This window comes from Oncorhynchus tshawytscha, linkage group LG14, assembly GCF_018296145.1.
Source record: "Oncorhynchus tshawytscha isolate Ot180627B linkage group LG14, Otsh_v2.0, whole genome shotgun sequence".
In the NCBI taxonomy this organism is placed as follows: Eukaryota; Metazoa; Chordata; class Actinopteri; order Salmoniformes; family Salmonidae; genus Oncorhynchus; species Oncorhynchus tshawytscha.
The window spans coordinates 52,961,932-52,981,540 of NC_056442.1; the positions used below are offsets into that span (position 1 = coordinate 52,961,932).

Consider the following 19,609-nt stretch of genomic DNA (forward strand, 5'->3'; position numbering starts at 1 on the left):
CACCTTTATTTAACCAGGTAGGCAAGTTGAGAACAAGTTCTCATTTACAATTGCGACCTGGCCAAGATAAAGCAAAGCAGTTCGACACATACAGCAACACGGAGTTACACATGGAGTAAAACAAACATACAGTCAATAATACAGTAGAAAAATAAGTCTATATACAATGTGAGCAAATGAGGTGAGATAAGGGAGGTAAAGGCAAAAAAAAGGCCATGGTGACAAAGTAAATACAATATAGCAAGTAAAACACAGGAATGGTAGATTTGCAGTGGAAAAATGTGCAAAGTAGAGATAGAAATAATGGGGTGCAAAGGAGCTAAATAAATACAATAGGGGGAGAGGTAGTTGTTTGGGCTAAATAATAGATGGGCTATGTACAGGTGCAGTAATCTGTGAGCTGCTCTGACAGCTGGTGCTTAAAGCTAGTGAGGGAGCTAAGTGTTTCCAGTTTCAGAGAATTTTGTAGTTCGTTCCAGTCATTGGCAGCAGAGAATTGGAAAGAGGAGGCCAAAGGAAGAATTGGTTTTGGGGGTGACCAGAGAGATATACCTGCTGGAGTGCGTGCTACAGGTGGGTGCTGCTATGGCGACCAGCAAGCTGAGATAAGGGGGGGGACTTTACCTAGCAGGGTCTTGTAGATGACCTGGAGCCAGTGGGTTTGGCGATGAGTATGAAGCGAGGGCCAGCCAACGAGAGCATACAGGTCGCAGTGGTGGGTAGAAAATGGGGCTTTGGTGACAAAACGGATGGCACTGTGATAGACTGCATCCAATTTGCTGAGTAGAGTATTGGAGGCTATTTTGTAAATGACATCGCCGAAGTCAAGGATCGGTAGGATGGTCAGTTTTACAAGGGTATGTTTGGCAGCATGAGTGAAGGATGCTTTGTTGCGAAATAGGAAGCCGATTGTCAATTTAACTTTGGATTGGAGATTTTTGATGTGAGTCAAAAGCTCGTTTGGAGGCTTGTTAACACAGTGTCCAAAGAAGGGCCAGATGTGTACAGAATGGTGTCGTCTACGTAGAGGTGGATCAAAGAATCACCAGCAGCAGGAGCGACATCGTTGATATATACAGAGAAAAGAGTCGGCCCGAGAATTGAACCCTGTGGCACCCCCATAGAGACTGCCAGAGGTCCGGACAACAGGCCCTCCGATTTAACACACTGAACTCTATCTGAGACGTAGTTGGTGAACCAGGCGAGGCAGTCATTAGAGAAACCAAGGCTGTTGAATACGGTGATTGACAAGAGTCGAAAGCTTTGGCCAGGTCGATGAAGACAGCGGTGTAAACAATCAGCTACTGGTGTAAGACAGCCTGATGCCCCTTGGCCATACCCAGTAACAGGGGCAGACAAGCCCCCATCACACTTTCTGTAAGACAGACTGATGCCCCTTGGCCATACCCAGTAACGGGCAGACATGCCCCCATCACACTTTCTGTAAGACAGCCTGATGCCCCTTGGCCATACCCAGTAACAGGGGCAGACCCATCACACTTTGTTTGATCAGTTGAGTAACCCTCTGAATCTCCACCCAGTGGTCTGCACTCATTTCCCAGGGAGTGTCTTTCAGGAGTCAGCAGTTACAACAACTCAACTCACTGTGAGAATCATTCACTCTACTGAACATGTTGAGCCTTTAAACCAGTGTAATATTTAACTCATAATAAAACTAACTCATGCTTACCTCAGGACAAGTTTCCATGCTTTCAACAGCAGTGAATTAGAACACATGAGCATTAATAAAGTACCATTCTTTAATTATACAAAAGTGCTAAACAGTATAAGCCATAGCCATAACTGAAGCCCCTAAATCACTTTTAATGGCAGAGAATGTATTTCAATGTTTTAATGAAGTTCTGACTTAATGCTAAAACAACTAAAGTAGGTCCAGAATAGTTTGATACAATAAAATTAAAAAAACTGTAAAATTGGTTTGATTCCTCAATTTCCCTCTTTATGGGTGACAGTCAGCAGAGCCATGAGTATGTTGTACTGCAGCAGTAGGCCACAGTACTCTGATGACTAACAGCAGGCCACAGTATTCTGATGACTAACAGCAGGCTACAGTATTCTGATGACTGGAACAGCAGGCTACAGTATTCTGATGACTAACAGCAGGCTACAGTATTCTGATGACTGGAACAGCAGGCTACAGTATTCTGAATGTAACCGTGGGCTACAGTATTCTAATGACTTCCTCTTCCATTCATGAGACGAGAAACAAAAGTTCCCAAAACCAGGAAGTAGGGATAACAACAATGTACAGTTGTTGTCCCCCATATCTATCACCCTTAATGTACATATGTGCAGTGTATACCCCCTGTAAACACAAAATCATCTATAGTTCATGGGTTCACATGATAAATGTTGACAGTACAATGTGTTCCATATCACCTAAGTTTACTTTCTATTACCAGAATGTACAGTGTTTTGTGACTTTAAAAAAAAATCTTCAGGAGGGCCTTTACATTGCATACTTCTGAGTCCAATCTCTTGCTAGTCTGTTGTATCTGGAAACAAAATAAATATGGTTATCTCACAATAACAATGGCAGAAATAATATGAAACAAAGTTTAAATGTCATCTCTGTTGATTTGCTATAGAATGTTCAAATATACTGCAGCGATCTAAATAGGTACCCCATTATTCAAAGAATTTGGTTCCAGCAGCTCATTGGAGAAATAGGCCTAACACTTTACACAGTTACAATATACTCACTTCTCTTTGTCTAGTTTGTAGATCTGTGCTATGTCTGGAACTAAGGGGTCGTCCGGGTTCGGGTCACAAAGCAACGAACATATGGACAACAGAACTGGAAAACAGATGAAGCGACAGATGATGAAGTTGTGTCTTAAATGGTCATCGGCATTTCACATTCTATTCACAATCAGTGAGATTGTTCATTTGGATTTAATGATCAGGTTAAAGTTATAGGAGGGTTGTAATATTGTGATTTAATGATCAGGTTAAAGTTATAGGAGGGTTGTAATATTGTGATTTAATGATCAGGTTAAAGTTATAGGAGGGTTGTAATATTGTGATTTAATGATCAGGTTAAAGTTATAGGAGGGTTGTAATATTGTGATTTAATGATCAGGTTAAAGTTATAGGAGGGTTGTAATATTGTGATTTAATGATCAGGTTAAAGTTATAGGAGGGTTGTAATATTGTGATTTAATGATCAGGTTAAAGTTATAGGAGGGTTGTAATATTGTGATTTAATGATCAGGTTAAAGTTATAGAAGGGTTGTAATATTGTGATTTAATGATCAGGTTAAAGTTATAGGAGGGTTGTAATATTGTGATTTAATGATCAGGTTAAAGTTATAGGAGGGTTGTAATAGAACATTCTACAAGTGTTGGATGGAACAATGTTTTAACATGGAACCAGGTGTGTCATTTCTACCAGTTAGCCAGCTACATTGTGGCAGCATGTGTAGTAAAGTACCAGCCCAGTTAACTCACCTTTTGATACAGTTAATGCTGGAGACCACTGGGATCGCAAGATGTCCAAGCAGATGCTCCCGTTACTGTTGATGTTTGGATGATAGATCTTTGTTGTGAATGCTACCTGTAGAAAGATGGACATGTGTTTATGTTCAATTTATCCACGAGGACCATTCTTTAGCAACAGTTTAATGATGTAATGACTTGCATAACAAATCAATTCTTACCTTTGGTGGCTTGAAGGGATAGTCGGTGGGGAAGTGGATTGTGAGAAAGAAGACCCCACTTTGGTATGGACTATCACCCTAGGAATAACAGGAACAGATATACATTGTTATAAATTATGAAAATGTACAATAAAATTATTTCAACATCCATTCTTTCCATTCAAACCTATTGTTCAGATGATCCATGTTCCAATCAATAAACCACACACATCCTTTTGAAGTCATACTTACTGGCCCCATTATTGTTGCTTGCCAATGGAACACTGGAATATAGAAAGAGAACATGTATTAGGCCTATTTTATTTTTTATATATATATATATTTTTTACCTTTATTTAACTAGGCAAGTCAGTTAAGAACAAATTATTATTTTCAATGACGGCCTAGGAACAGTGGGTTAACTGCCTGTTCAGGGGCTATAGAACCGGCCCCTCTAGGTAGGGCCTATAGAACCGGCCCATCCAGGTAGGGCCTATAGAACCGGCCCCTCCAGGTAGGGCCTATAGAACCGGCCCCTCCAGGTAGGGCCTATAGAACCGGCCCATCCAGGTAGGGCCTATAGAACCGGCCCATCCAGGTAGGGCCTAGGCCCCTCTAGGTAGGGCCTGTACAACCGGCCCCTCTAGGTAGGGCCTGTACAACCGGCCCCTCTAGGTAGGGCCTGTACAACCGGCCCCTCTAGGTAGGGCCTGTACAACCGGCCCCTCTAGGTAGGGCCTATACTACCGGCCCCTCTAGGTAGGGCCTATACCACCGGCCCCTCTAGGTAGGGCCTATACCACCGGTCCCTCTAGGTAGGGCCTATACCACCAGCCAGCCCAGGTCCCTCTAGGTAGGGCCTATACCACCAGCCCAGGTCCCTCTAGGTAGGGCCTTTACCACCAGCCCAGGTCCCTCTAGGTAGGGCCTATACCACCAGCCCAGGTCCCTCTAGGTAGGGCCTATACCACCAGCCCAGGTCCCTCTAGGTAGGGCCTATACCACCAGCCCAGGTCCCTCTAGGTAGGGCCTATACCACCAGCCCAGGTCCCTCTAGGTAGGGCCTATACCACCAGCCCAGGTCCCTCTAGGTAGGGCCTATACCACCAGCCCAGGTCCCTCTAGGTAGGGCCTATACAACCAGCCTTAGTCCCTCTCCCCTTCACCGGATATAGACTACTTTACCCTCAGAGTCCTAAACTTACAGTCCTCTCCCACGGGTCCAGCAGAGCACTGTGCTGGCGGATCCCTCTGCAGGTCATGAAGCTCCTAGGGGACAAAACAAGTCAGACAAGTAGTGCTAAGGGTTACACATGGAACTGAAAGCTGTCCTTGAGGACGAGGTCAGATACATTTTACATCCACGAAATAGCTGGGTTTCTTAACATGTCCCTAGTCATAGCTTTATTCGTAGATATATTTGACTGTAATAATGATAGGCCTACATCATAATGCCCTGCCTTAGCTCCAACCTCAAGTCAAATTAGACTAGTTATCATTACAACATGAACAGGTGCTGCACCTAAATAAGTGTATTTAGCATGAATAGCTGTGTCCTGGAGAGGGGTTGAATGGCTGACAAAGAAAATTACAATCTAGTTTAGACGTGGTACATACCATGATATCATGTAATGCTAAACATTAAGATTGTGGGCCGTGTTAATTCATTGTTAACTAGCCTCCTCGTATGTGTGCAGTCTAGCTCGATAGCTGGCTATGTGGTTAGGATTAGAAATGAACCAATTATCTAGCTAGCGTAACATTAATAAACAATAACTTCCGATAGATGAGGTTCGGTTCGGTTAACGTTAGTTATCCAGCCACCCCGGCACAGCTAGCCACCCTGGCACAGCCATCCGGTCACCCTGGCACAGCTAGCCACCCTGGCACAGCCAGCCGGTCACCCCGGCACAGCTAGCCACCCTGGCACAGCCTTCCGGTCACCTCGGCACAGCCATCCGGTCACCCCGGCACAGCTAGCCACCCTGGCACAGCCAGCCGGTCACCCCGGCACAGCTAGCCACCCTGGCACAGCCTTCCGGTCACCCTGGCACAGCTAGCCACCCTGGCACAGCCTTCCGGTCACCTCGGCACAGCCGGCCGGTCACCCCGGCACAGCCTTCCGGTCACCTCGGCACAGCCGGCCGGTCACCCCGGCACAGCTAGCCACCTTGGCACAGCCGGCCGGTCACCCCGGCACAGCTAGCCACAATGCTAGCTAACCATCTTACCTTCTGTATTCTTTTCAGTGCCATGATGACCGACTTAGTCAAATGCAAGTACTCGTCGACTTCGTATTTTCTTTAGATGTATATTTAATAGTATTGCTTAAAAGGTAAAGGTATTTTATTTCCCTGAGTAGATCGCCAAGACAAGGGTGTGTGTATGTGGTTCTCTATTGTTTCCGCTTTCTGTTTACGGTCGGCTTTAAACAAGGGGGTTTGGGGGATTGTAGTTCCTCTTCGGAAAATGTAGTAGTGTTCCAGCTCCCAGTAGCATTATGCACAATGCATTTCTACCTTTCAACAATGATTGATTATTGAAATAACATATTTATTTCCCACTATCAATTAATTGATTATTGTATTTTTAAATAGTTAGCTCAACTGAGTGCGTGTGTGTTTATTACTTTTAAATAAGAATAAACCAACTTGACAAAGCACATTTTATAATTTTATACTCTATATCCTAATGTGTTGAGAGCTTCAAGTTCATTGGTGTCCACATCACCAACTAACATGGTCCAAGCACACAAAGACAGTCGTGAAGAGAGCACGACAAAACCAATTCCCCCTCAGGAGACTAAAAATATTTGGCATGGGTCCTCAGATCCTCAAAAGGTTCTACAGCTGCACCTTCGAGAGAATCCTGACTGGTTGCATCACTGCCTGGTACAGAGGGTAGTGTGTACATCACTGGGGCCAAGCTTCCTGCCATCCAGGACCTCTATACCTGGTGGGGTCAGAGGAAGGACCAAAAAATTGTCAAAGACTCCAGCCACCCTAGTCATGAACTGTACTCTCTGCTACCGCACGGCAAGCGGTACCGGAGCGCCAAGTCTAGATCCAAGAGGTTTCTAAACAGCTTCTACCCCCAAGCCATAAGACTCCTGAACATCTAATGAAATTGCTACCCAGACTATTTGCATTGCCCCACCCCCTCTTTTACGCTGATGCTACTCTCTGTAATTATCTATGCACAGTCACTTTAATAACTCTACCTACATGTACATACAGTTGAAGTCGGAAGTTTACATACACTTAGGTTGGAGTCATTAAAACTCATTTTTCAACTACTCCACACATTTGTTGTTAACAAACTATAGTTTTGGCAAGTCGGTTAGGACAAATACTTAATTTTTCCAACAATTGTTTACAGACAGATTATTTCACTTACAATTCACTCTATCACAATTCCAGTGGGTCAGAAGTTTACAGATGCTAAATTGACTGTGCCTTTAAACAGCTTGTAAATTCAAGAAAATTATGTCATGGCTTTAGAAGCTTCTGATAGGCTAATTGACATTTTTTGATTCAATTGGAGGTGTACCTGTGGATGTATTTCAAGGCCTACCTTTAAACTCGGTGCCTCTTTGCTTGACATCATGGGAAAATCTAAAGAAATCAGCCAAGACCTCAGAAAAAAAATTGTAGGCCTTCACAAGTCTGGTTCATCATTGGAAGCAATTTCCAAATGCCTGACGGTACCAGGTTCATCTGTACAAACAATAGTACGCAAGTATAAACACCATGGGCCCACGCAGCCGTCATACCGCTCAGGAAGATGACGCATTTTGTCTCCTAGATAGAGATGAACGTACTTTGGTGCGAAAAGTGCAAATCAATCCCAGAACAACAGCAAAGGACCTTGTGAAGAGGATGGAGGAAACGGGTACAAAAGTATCTATTTCCACAGTAAAAAGAGTCCTATTTCGACAACCTGAAAGTCTGCTCAGCAAGGAAGAAGCCACTGCTCCAAAACCGAAAGTAAAAATCCCAAACTTCGTTTTGCAACTGCACATGGGGACAATGATCGTACTTTTTGGAGAAATGTCCTCTGGTCCGGTGAAGCAAAAATATAACTTTTTGGCCATAATGACCATCGTTATGTTTGGAGGAAAAAGGGGGAGGCTTGCAAGCCACAGAACACTATCTCAACCGTGAAGCACGGGGTGGCAGCATGTTGTGGGGGTGCTTTGCTGCATGAGGGATTGGTGCACTTCACAAAATAGATGGCATCATGAGGGAGGACAATTATATGGATATATTGAAGCAACATCTCAAGACATCAGTCAGGAAGTTAAAGCTTGGTTGCAAATGGGTCTTCCAAATGGACAATGACCCCAAGCATACTTCCAAAGTTGTGGAAAACTGGCTTAAGGACAACAAAGTCAAGGTATTGGAGTGGCCATCACAAAGCCCTGACCTCAATCCCATAGAACATTTGTGGGCAGAATTGAAAAAGCATGTGCGAGCAAGGAGGCCTACAAACCTGACTGTTACACCAGCTGTGTCAGAAAAAATGGGCCACAATTCACCCAACTTATTGTGGGAAGCTTGTGGAACACCACCCAAAACGTTTGACCCATGTTAAACAATTTTAAAGGCAATGCTACCAAATACTAATTGAGTGTATGTAAACTTCTGACCCACTTGGAATGTGATGAAAGAAATAAAACCTAAAATAAATTATTCTCTCTGCTATTATTCTGACATTTCACATTCTTAAAATAAAGTGGTGATCCTAACTGACCTAAAACAGGGAATTTCGGATTAAATGTCAGGAGATGTGAAAAACTGAGTTTAAATGTATTTGGCTAAGGTGTATGTAAATTTATGACAGATTATTAGGACATGTAAACACCTTAATTGGCGTCCCATCAGTGTATTTAAGGTGTTTACATGTCCTAATCATTTGAAAGATTGCTCAGAAAACCAGGTGTTTTAACCAGTGTATGCTTCGATTTTGTCCTTATGGCAATTAAGACAAGCAGAGTAAGGTGCTAACATGACTATTGTATAATCTGCCTTCTGCCATAATCAATTTAATATCAAATTATTCCTGGTCATATAAACAAACTCATTGAGGCTAACTCCATTTTAAAGTAGTCCATGTTCTTCAGTAGAGCAAGCTTCCCTCTAGCGCGAGTAAAGTGAGTTCGGGAACAACTGAAAGTATGTGTCTTAGAAATAGTTATCATATACACACGTTATATGTCCGAACTGAGAATCAAATATACTTCCCAAAAATAACGTTGTCGCTATGGTAGAACATTTATTTTGATTGGCGATTTTCTGTATTTATCAGAGTACCATTATGTAGCCTGATTTCAGATGTGTCCATGTAAACAGGATTATTAGGCAAGTCGTTCTTGCAAAGCATGTGTACGTTTTAATCAACTATTATATTAATCCGACTATCCACAATAATCGCATTATTATATGCATGTAACCTTTCTCATTGGCGCTGCCCATGTCACAGATACAGAAACGTTTTGCAACAGAATCGGCATAATGATTACACCCCTACTGTATCCTGTGCACGTGACGATTAAACTTTGACTTGATTTTGAGTGCAGATTGAATTTGATGATGATTGATTACTAATGCCTGGCAAGTAAAGTCTGTCCTTGCAAGTTCTGTCTGACTATCACGTGACGAGTTGCTGGTTGCTTGAGATAGAAGTAGCTGGTCGCGACATTGAGCTCCGTTGTGAATGCAGTACAGTATTAGCTGCCACTAACAGAAAAGATGGTGGTGTATAGTGCTAAAAACTAAATGTTTGACAGTACACGCTACGTGAGGTGTGACAGTTATCCAGCCAGGTGGAGGAGCAGGTACAGTAGCTATGTGGGTGTTCGGTTATGGCTCTCTGATCTGGAAGGTGGATTTTCCCTATGAGGAGAAGCGGATCGGCTACATTATAGGCTTCAGCCGGCGCTTCTGGCAAGGCAGCACCGACCACAGGGGAGTGCCAGGCAAGGTGACGTATCTATCTGTATGGTTGACTAGTGAAGGGAGTGTAAGTTTATTATTAAGTAACAGTCTATGTTGACTATTGGTGATATCCAGCTAGCTACATAACTGCTCTACAGCATCTGAACTGTAATGCGGTAACTGGAGGATCAATGCTGTTGACCTCTAAAGGTTGTATTTATTAAAGCTCAATCAGCTCCTCCCTGTCTTCTCTTTTCAGCCTGGCCGAGTCGTGACTCTGGTGGAGGACCCAGAGGTGAGCTGCCACATAGTCACTTACACCTGTGTGTGTGTGGTAATGTAACCGGTGTGACATGGCAACTAGTCCAACACTCTAACCACTAGGCTACCTGCCACCCCATGTGCCGAATACAACAGCTGTAGTAGACCTTACCGTGAAATGCTGAATACAACAGGTGTAGTAGACCTTACCGTGAAATGCCGAATGCAACAGGTGTAGTAGACCACTGAATACCTGAATACAACAGGTGTGACCTTACCGAATGTAGTAGACCTTACCGTGAAATGCAAGGTGTAGTAGACCTTACCGTGAAATGCTGCAACAGGTGTAGTAGACCTTACCGTGAAATGCTGAATACAACAGGTGTAGTAGACCTTACCGTGAAATGCTGAATACCAGGTGTAGTAGACCTGTGAAATCCAATGCAAACAGGTGTAAGACCTTCAACAGGTGTAGTAGACCTTACCGTGAAATGCTTACATTACATGTAGTAACCTTTATGAAATGGCGCTGCAACAATGTAGTTCAGACCTTTTGAAACAGAATCGGCATAATGATTAGACCTTACTGTATCCTGAATGCAACAGGTGTAAGACCTTGACTTGAAATGCAATACAACAGGTGTAGTAGACCTTACCGTGAAATGCCTGAATACAACAGGTGTAGTAGACCTTACCGTGAAATGCCGAATGCAACAGGTGTAGTAGACCTTACCGTGAAATGCTGCTGAATACAACAGGTGTAGTAGACCTTACCGTGAAATGCTGCAACAGGTGTAGTAGACCTTAAAATGCTGAATACAACAGGTATTACCGTGAAATGCTGAAAACAAAGGTGGTGTAAGACCTAAAAACTGAAATGTAAGTACAAAATTAGGTGTAACCTTACCGTGAAATGCCAGCAACAGGTGGTAGACCTTACCGTGAAATGCTATTGTAGTAGACCTTACCGTGAAATGCTGAATGCAACAGGTGTTCCTTACAGTGAAATGGAATACAACAGGTGTAGTAGACCTTACCGTGAAATGCCAACAGGTGTAGTGCCGTGAAATGCTGACAACAGGTGTAGTAGACCTTACCGTGAAATGCAACAGGTTTATTATGAAACAGGTGTAGTAGACCTACCGTGAAATGCTGAATACAACAGGTGTAGTAGACCTTACCGTGAAATGCTGAATACAACAGGTGTAGTAGACCTTAAAATGCCGAATGCAACAGGTGTAGTAGACCTTACCGTGAAATGCTGAATACAACAGGTGTAGTAGACCTTACCGTGAAATGCCGAATGCAACACCTGTGTGTGAAATGTGGACAAGACCGTGAAATGCTGAATAGTCCAACAGGTGTAACCACTAGACCTACCGTGAAATGCTGAATGCAACAGGTGTAGTAGACCTTACCGTGAAATGCTGAATACAACAGGTGTAGTAGACCTTACCGTGAAATGCCGAATGCAACAGGTGTAGTAGACCTTACCGTGAAATGCTTACTTACAAGCCTTTATTAACCAACAATACAGTTCAAGAAAGAAAGTTAAGAAAATATTTACTAAATAAAGTAAAGTACAAAAATAAAATCAAAAAGTAATACAAGAAAATTACATAACAATAACGAGGCTATATTACAGGGGGCACCGGTACCAAGTCAATGTGCGGGGGTACAGGTTAGTCGAGGTAATTTGTGAAGTGACTATGCATAGATAATAAACAGCGAGTAGCAGCAGTGTAAAAACAAAGGGAAGGGGGGGACAATGTAAATAGTCCGGGTAACCATTTGATTAATTGTGTAGCAGTATTATGGCTTGGGGGTAGAAGCTGTTAAGGAGCCATTTGGTCCGAGACTTGGCGCTCTGGTACCGCTTGCCGTGCGGTAGCAGAGAGAACAGTCTATGACTTGGCGCTCTGGTACCGCTTGCCGTGCGGTAGCAGAGAGAACAGTCTATGACTTGGCGCTCTGGTACCGCTTGCCGTGCGGTAGCAGAGAGAACAGTCTATGACTTGGGTGACTGGAGTCTTTCACCATTTTTTAGGCCTCCCTCTGACACCGCCTAGTATATAGGTCCCGGGTGTCAGGAAGCTTGGCCCAAGTGATGTACTGGGCCGTGAGGTTCTGGGGACCCATGCCAAATCTTTTCAGTTTCCTCTGAGGGGGAAAAGGTGTTGTCGTGCCCTCTCCACGACTGTCTTGGTGTGTTTGGACCATGATAGTTCGTTAGTGACATGGACACCAAGGAACTTGAAACTCTCGACCCGTTCTACTCCAGTCCTGTCGATGTTAATGGGGGCCTGTTGGGCCATCCTTTTCCTGTAGTCCACAATCAGCTCCTTTGTCTTTTTCACATTGAGGTTGAGGTCTCTGACCTCCTCCCTATAGGCTGTCTCATCATTGTCTGTGATCAAGCCTACTACTGTTGTATCGTCAGCAAACTTAATGATGGAGTTGTGCTTGGCCACGCAGTCATGGGTGAACAGGGAGTACAGGAGGGGACTAAGCATGCACCAGTGTTGAGGATCAGCGTGTGTTGTTGCCTACCCTTGCCACTTGGGTGCGGCCCGTCAGGAAGTCCAGGTTCCAGTTGCAGAGGGAGGTGTTTAGTCCCAGGGTCCTTAACTTAGTGATGAGCTTTGTGGGCACTATGGTGTTGAATGCTGAGCTGTCGCCAATGAACAGCATTCTCACATAGGTGTTCCTGTTGTCCAGGTGGGAAAGGGCAGTGTGGAGTGCGATTGAGATTGCGTGATCTGTTGGGGCGGCATGCGAATTGGAGTGGGTTTAGGGTTTCCGGCATGGTGGCGTTGATGTGAGCCATGACCAGCCTTTCAAAGCGGAAGCTCTAGCCTTTAGCTCGGTGCAGATGTTGCCTGTAATCCATGGCTTCTGGTTGGGAAATGTACGTACGGTCACTGTGGGGACGGCATTGTCGATGCACTTATTGATGAAGCCGGTGACTGAGGTGGTTTACTCCTCAATGCCATTGGATGAATCCCGGAACATATTCCAGTCTGTGCTACCAAAACAGTCCTGTAGCGTAGCATCTGAGTCATCTGACCACTTCCGTATTGAGCGAGTCACTGGTACTTCCTGCTTTAGTTTTTGCTTGTAAGCAGGAATCAGGAGGATAGAATTATAGTCAGATTGGCCAAATGGAGAGCGAGAGAGAGCTTTGTATGCGTCTGTGTATGGAGTAAGGGTGGTCTAGAGTTGTTTGCTTATGGCCTTATACAGCTTGTTAAATGCGGTCTTAGTTTCAGCATCGGTTTGTGGTGGTAAGTAGACGGTTACGAATACTATAGATGAGAACTCTCTTGGTAGATAGTGTGGTCTACAGTTTATCATGAGGTACACAAGGTGAGCAATACCTCGAGACTTCTTTAATACTAGACATCGCTCACCAGCAGTTATTGACAAATACACACACCCCCGCCCCTCGTCTTACCTGACGTAGCTGCTCTGTCCTGCCAATGCATGGAAAATCCCTCTATATTATCCGTGTTGTCGTTCAGCCACGTCTTGGTGAAACATAAGATATTACAGTTTTTTTATTTGACCTTTATTTAACTAGGCAAATCAGTTAAGAACAAATTCTTATTTTCAATGACGGCCTAGGAATAGTGGGTTAACTGCCTGTTCAGGGGCAGAACGACAGATTTGTACCTGGTCAGCTCGGGGATTTGAACTTGCAACCTTTCAGTTACTAGTCCAACACTCTAACCACTAGGCTACCCTGCCGCCCCTTTTAATGCACTGTTGGTAGGATAGTCTTAATCGTAGATCTTCCAGTTTGTTTTCCAATGACTGCACGTTGGCCAGTAATACGGAGGGAAGTGGTGGTTTACCTACTCGTGGGCAAATTCTTACAAGGCACCCCGCCCTCCTCCCCCTTTTCCTCTGTCTTTTCTTCACGTTGATGATGGAGATTTGGTCTAGTTAGAGGTGGGTAATCGCTATTCTGATGTCCAGAAGCTCTTTTTGGTCATAAGAGACAGAAGCAGCAACATTATGTACAAAATGAGTTACAAAACAATGTAAAAAATAGCACAGTTGGTTAGGAGCCCGTAAAACATCAGTCATCTCCTCCGGCGGCATTATGAAGTAGTTGTTTCACTTGCTCTGCAAGGACGGCGTCTTTTGTGGAGTGGAAGGTAAGAGGGATAGAAGCAACACTGTTCCAGTAACAGTCTAGGTCCAAGGTTCGAAGCAGCTTCTACCCCCAAGCCATATGACTCCTGAACATCTAATCAAATGGCTACCCAGACTATTTGCATTGCCCCCCCCACCCCTTCTTTTACGCCACTGCTACTCTCTGTTATTATCTATGTATAGTCACTTTAATAACCAACATGTACAGTTGAAGTCTAAAGTTTACATACACTTAGGTTGTAGTCATTAAAACTAGTTTTTCAACCACTCCACAAATTTCTTGTTAACAAACTATAGTTTTGGCAAGTCGGTTAGGACATCTACTTTGTGCATGACACAAGTAATTTTTCCAACAATTGTTTACAGACAGATTATTTAACTTATAATTCACTGTATCAAAATGCCAGTGGGTCAGAAGTTTACATACACTAAGTTGACTGTGTCTTTAAACAGCTTGGAAAATTCCAGAAAATTATGTCATGGCTTTAGAACCTTCTGATAGGCTAATTGACATAATTTGAGTCAATTGGAGGTGTACCTGTGGATGTATTTCAGGGCCTACCTTCAAACTCAGTGCCTCTGCTTGACATCATGAGAAAATGTAAAGAAATCAGGCAAGACCTCAGAAAAATATTTGTAGAACTCCACAAGTCTGGTTCATCCTTGGGAGCAATTTCCAAACGCCTGAAGGTACCACGTTCATCTGTACAAACAATAGTACGCAAGTATAGCAACATGGGACCAAATCAATCCCAGAACAACAGCAAAGGACCTTGTGAAGATGTTGGAGGAAACAGGTACAAAAGTATCTATATCCGCAGTGAAACGAGTCCTATATCGACATAACCTGAAAGGCCACTCAGCAAGGAATAAGCCACTGCTCCAAAAACTTGGTCGCAAATGGGTCTTCCAAATGGACAATGACCCCAAGCATACTTCCAAAGTTTGTGGCAAAATGGCTTAAGGACAACAAAGTCAAGGTATTGGAGTGGACATCACTGAAAAAGTGTATGCGAGCAAGGAGGCCTACAAACCTGACTCAGTTACACCAGCTCTGTCAGGAGGAATGGAACAAAATTCACCCAACTTATTGTGGGAAGCTTGTGGAAGTCTACCCGAAACGTTTGACCCAAGTTAAACAATTTAAAGGCAATACTACCAAATACTAATTGAGTGTATGTAAACTTCTGACCCACTGGGAATGTGATGAAAGAAATACAAGCTGAAATAAATCATTCTCTCTACTATTATTCTGACATTTCACATTCTTAAAATGAAGTGGGGATCCGAACTCACCTAAAGACAGGGAATTTTTACTAGGATTAAATGTCAGGAATTGTGAAACAGAGTTTAAATGTATTTGGCTAAGGTGTATGTAAACTTCTGACTTCAACTGTACATTTTACCTCGACTAACCGGTGCCCCCGCACATTGACTCTGTTCCGGTACCCCCTGTATATAGCCTCGCTATTGTTAGTTTACTTCTGCTCTTTAATTACTTGTTCCCTTTTATTTCTTATTTGTATTTTTTAAACTGAATTGTTGGTTAGGGGCTTGTAAGAAGGATTTCACTGTAAGGTCTGTTGTATTCAGCGCATGTGACTATTAAAATAATTTTTGATTCCAGACTACAGACCTCTAATATAGATGTCCTCATTTGTCTTCTGCCCTTGTCTCTGCTGGCCAGTTCTCCCTTTGTCAGTGTAGCTTCCAAACAGCATGCACAGCGTCTCATTGGCTGTCAGCATATCCAGCACAGCGTCTCTTTGGCTGTTAGCTAATCCAGCACAGCTAGCTAACAAGACCCTCCTTCCTCTGATTTAGTTATTGCACAGTTGTGTCACTGCTAATTTCCATAAACCTGGGACTTTCTGAGCTCTGGTCACCCGAGCTCTTCGCCGCCAACAGTCACTGAATGTCTTCCTGTGTCTCCTTCTGCTATTGGCAGTGACTGGTCTCTGGTAGTTTTATTGGTAAAGGTCGTGCCTGGTATAACTGGGCTTCTCTCTCTCACTCTCTCAGGGTTGTGTCTGGGGCGTGGCATATAAGCTGCCGTCTGGCCGAGAGCAGGAAGTGAAGTGTTACCTTGACTACCGGGAGAAGGGCGGTTACCGCGTCATCGCAGTGAACTTTCACCCCAGACCCTCCGTGACCCCCACACGACAAACTGACACTACCCCTGAACCCAGCCAGGCTCTGCTCTACATCGGTTCTAATGACAGCCCTGACTACCTGGGTCCCGCCCCCCTGGAGCAGATAGCCAATCAGATTGTAGATGCTGTCGGACCGAGTGGACGGAACACTGAATACCTGTTTTCATTGGCTGAGGCGCTGAGGACCCTCCTCCCTGAAGACTCAGACACACACCTCTTCTCTCTCGAAGACCTGGTTAGAGAGAGACTAGCACACACACTTACTACATGTGTGTCAGTAAACCATCGCAGGGATGCTGTAGATTGTCAGTCATGTGATTGTCTCCAGGACTGTTCAGAGCTGGGTTAGGACTGTTCAGAGCTGGGTTAGGACTGTTCAGAGCTGGGTTAGGACTGTTCAGAGCTGGGTTAGGACTGTTCAGAGCTGGGTTAGGACGGTTCAGAGCTGGGTTAGGACTGTTCAGAGCTGGGTTAGGGTTAGGACTGTTCAGAGCTGGGTTAGGACTGTTCAGAGCTGGGTTAGGACTGTTCAGAGCTGGGTAAGGGTTGGGACTATTCAGAGCTGGGTTAGGACTGTTCAGAGCTGGGTTTGGGACTGTTCAGAGCTGGGTTGGGACTGTTCAGAGCTGGGTTAGTTAGGACGGTTCAGAGCTGAGTTAGGACTGTTCAGAGCTGGGTTAGGACGGTTCAGAGCTGGGTTAGGACTGTTCAGAGCTGGGTTAGGGTTAGGACTGTTCAGAGCTGGGTTAGGACTGTTCAGAGCTGGGTAAGGGTTGGGACTATTCAGAGCTGGGTAAGGGTTGGGACTGTTCAGAGCTGGGTTAGGACTGTTCAGAGCTGGGTTAGGACTGTTCAGAGCTGGGTTAGGACTGTTCAGAGCTGGGTTAGGACTGTTCAGAGCTGGGTTAGGACTGTTCAGAGCTGGGTTAGGGTTAGGACTGTTCAGAGCTGGGTTAGGGTTGGGACTGTTCAGAGCTGGGTTAGGACTGTTCAGAGCTGGGTTAGGACTGTTCAGAGCTGGGTTAGGGTTGGGACTGTACAGAGCTGGGTTAGGGTTAGGACTGTTCAGAGCTGGGTTAGGACTGTTCAGAGCTGGGTTAGGGTTGGGACTGTTCAGAGCTGGGTTAGGACTGTTCAGAGCTGGGTTAGGACTGTTCAGAGCTGGGTTAGGGTTAGGGAGTGTTCAGAGCTGGGTCAGGGTTGGGACTGTTCAGAGCTGGGTTAGGACTGTTCAGAGCTGGGTAAGGGTTGGGACTGTTCAGAGCTGGGTTAGGACTGTTCAGAGCTGGGTTAGGACTGTTCAGAGCTGGGTAAGGGTTGGGACTGTTCAGAGCTGGGTTAGGACTGTTCAGAGCTGGGTTAGGACTGTTCAGAGCTGGGTCAGGGTTGGGACTGTTCAGAGCTGGGTTAGGACTGTTCAGAGCTGGGTTAGGGTTGGACTGTTCAGAGCTGGGTCAGGGTTGGGACTGTTCAGAGCTGGGTTAGGGACTGTTCAGAGCTGGGTTAGGGTTGGGACTGTTCAGAGCTGGGTTGGGACTGTTCAGAGCTGGGTTGGGACTGTTCAGAGCTGGGTTAGGGTTGGGACTGTTCAGAGCTGGGTTGGGACTGTTCAGAGCTGGGTTAGGACTGTTCAGAGCTGGGTTAGGACTGTTCAGAGCTGGGTTAGGACTGTTCAGAGCTGGGTTGGGACTGTTCAGAGCTGGGTTAGGACTGTTCAGAGCTGGGTCAGGGTTGGGACTGTTCAGAGCTGGGTTGGGACTGTTCAGAGCTGGGTTGGGACTGTTCAGAGCTGGGTTGGGACTGTTCAGAGCTGGGTTAGGGTTGGGACTGTTCAGAGCTGGGTAAGGGTTGGGACTGTTCAGAGCTGGGTTAGGACTGTTCAGAGCTGGGTTGGGACTGTTCAGATCTGGGTCAGGGTTAGTAGAATATGTACCAAACCTGCCAGGTCAGTGTTACTTTTTGCTGCGTTCAAAACAACTGAGAATTCGATAAAAAAACAAGCTCTGACTGGGGAGAAATCGATTTGAACGGTCATCCAACTCGGGAACTCGGGCCTCTTTCTAGAGCTCACTGACGTCATTATTTGACCTTATATTTTTACAAATTCCCAGTAGTTTTGAACGCGGCATTAGCCCTATCTCTAAGGACTGGTTTACTGTTCGAGATCTCTCACTTTCCAGTGATGTCATTTAAACCTGTCTCACGCTCCAGTGATGTCATTTAAACCTGTCTCACGCTCCAGTGATGTCATTTAAACCTGTCTCACGCTCCAGTGATGTCATTTAACCCTGTCTCACGCTCCAGTGATGTCATTTAAACCTGTCTCACGCTCCAGTGATGTCATTTTAAACCTGTCTCACGTTCCAGTGATGTCATTTTAAACACGTCTCACGCTCCAGTGATGTCATTTTAAATACTTGTCTCAGTCTCCAGTGATGTCATATTAAATAGCTGTCTCACTCTTCAGTCCATGTAGACGGGTTGGTTATTTAGCAACAAAACTGACGCATTGAGGTAGTATGTACAGTTGAAGTCGGAAGTTTACATACACTTAGGTTGTAGTCATTAAAACTCGTTTTTCAACCACTCCACACATTTCTTGTTAACAAACTACAAACTATAATTTTGGCAAGGAGGTTAGGACATCTACTTTGTGCATGACACAAGTAACTTTTCCAACAATTCTTTACAGACAGATTATTTCACTTAGAATTCATTGTATCACAATTCCTGTGGGTCAGAAGTTTACATACATGAAATTAACTGCGCCTTTAAACAGCTTGGAAAATTCCAGAAAATTATGTCATGGCTTTAGAAGCTTCTGATAGGCTAACTGACGTCATTTGAGTCAATTGGAGGTGTACCTGTGGATGTATTTCAAGGCCTACCTTCAAACTCAGTGCCTCTTCACTTGACATCATGCGAAAATCTAAAGAAATCAGCCAAGACCTCTGAATTTTTTTTTTGACCTCCACAAGTCTGGTTCATCCTTGGGAGCCATTTCCAAACGCCTGAAGGTATCACGTTCATCTGTACAAACAATAGTACGTAAGTATAAACACCATGGGACCACGCGGCCATCATACCGCTCAGGAAGGAGATGCGTTCTGTCTCCTCGAGATGAACGTACTTTGGTGCGAAATGTGCAAATCAATCCCAGAACAACAGCAAAGGACCTTGTGAAGAGGATGGAGGAAACGGGTACAAAAGTATCTATTTCCACAGTAAAACGAGACCGATATAGACATAACCTGAAAGGCAGCTCAGCAAGGAAGAAGCCACTGCTCCAAAACCGCCATAAAAAGCCAGACTACGGTTTGCATCTGCACATGGGGACTTTTTGGAGAAATGTCCTCTGGTCTGATGAAACCAAAATAGAACTGTTTGGCCATAATGACCATCGTTATGTTTGGAGGAAAAAGGGGGAGGCTTGCAGGCCGAA

At 44.6% G+C, this 19,609-nt stretch overlaps 2 protein-coding genes across 4 annotated transcripts; one reads left to right on the forward strand and one right to left on the reverse strand.

Moving 5' to 3' along the window:
* Positions 1-1,746: 1,746 nt before the first annotated feature.
* ube2d1b (ubiquitin-conjugating enzyme E2D 1b) lies at positions 1,747-15,902 on the reverse strand. Of its 3 annotated transcripts, none has more exons than XM_042297662.1 (7): positions 15,651-15,902; positions 4,865-4,928; positions 3,912-3,943; positions 3,681-3,758; positions 3,472-3,577; positions 2,725-2,818; positions 1,747-2,516 (listed from the first exon to the last, which is right to left on the reverse strand). In XM_042297662.1, exons 1-7 carry the CDS (start codon positions 15,747-15,749, stop codon positions 2,471-2,473), a joined length of 519 nt encoding a protein of 172 aa, XP_042153596.1. In that variant the 5' UTR covers positions 15,750-15,902; the 3' UTR covers positions 1,747-2,470. The 3 variants fall into 3 exon arrangements, with proteins under 3 accessions (XP_042153596.1, XP_042153597.1, XP_042153598.1); XM_042297663.1 differs by lacking the exon at positions 15,651-15,902 and adding an exon at positions 5,891-6,087; XM_042297664.1 differs by lacking the exon at positions 15,651-15,902 and having other exon boundaries at positions 4,845-4,928.
* On the forward strand, positions 9,268-17,167 carry chac2 (ChaC, cation transport regulator homolog 2 (E. coli)). Its single transcript, XM_024408725.2, has 4 exons — positions 9,268-9,641; positions 9,855-9,890; positions 16,037-16,532; positions 16,961-17,167. The coding sequence occupies exons 1-3, from the start codon at positions 9,507-9,509 to the stop codon at positions 16,514-16,516; spliced, it is 651 nt and encodes a 216-aa protein (XP_024264493.2). The 5' UTR covers positions 9,268-9,506; the 3' UTR covers positions 16,517-16,532; positions 16,961-17,167.
* The last annotated feature ends 2,442 nt before the right edge of the window (positions 17,168-19,609 follow it).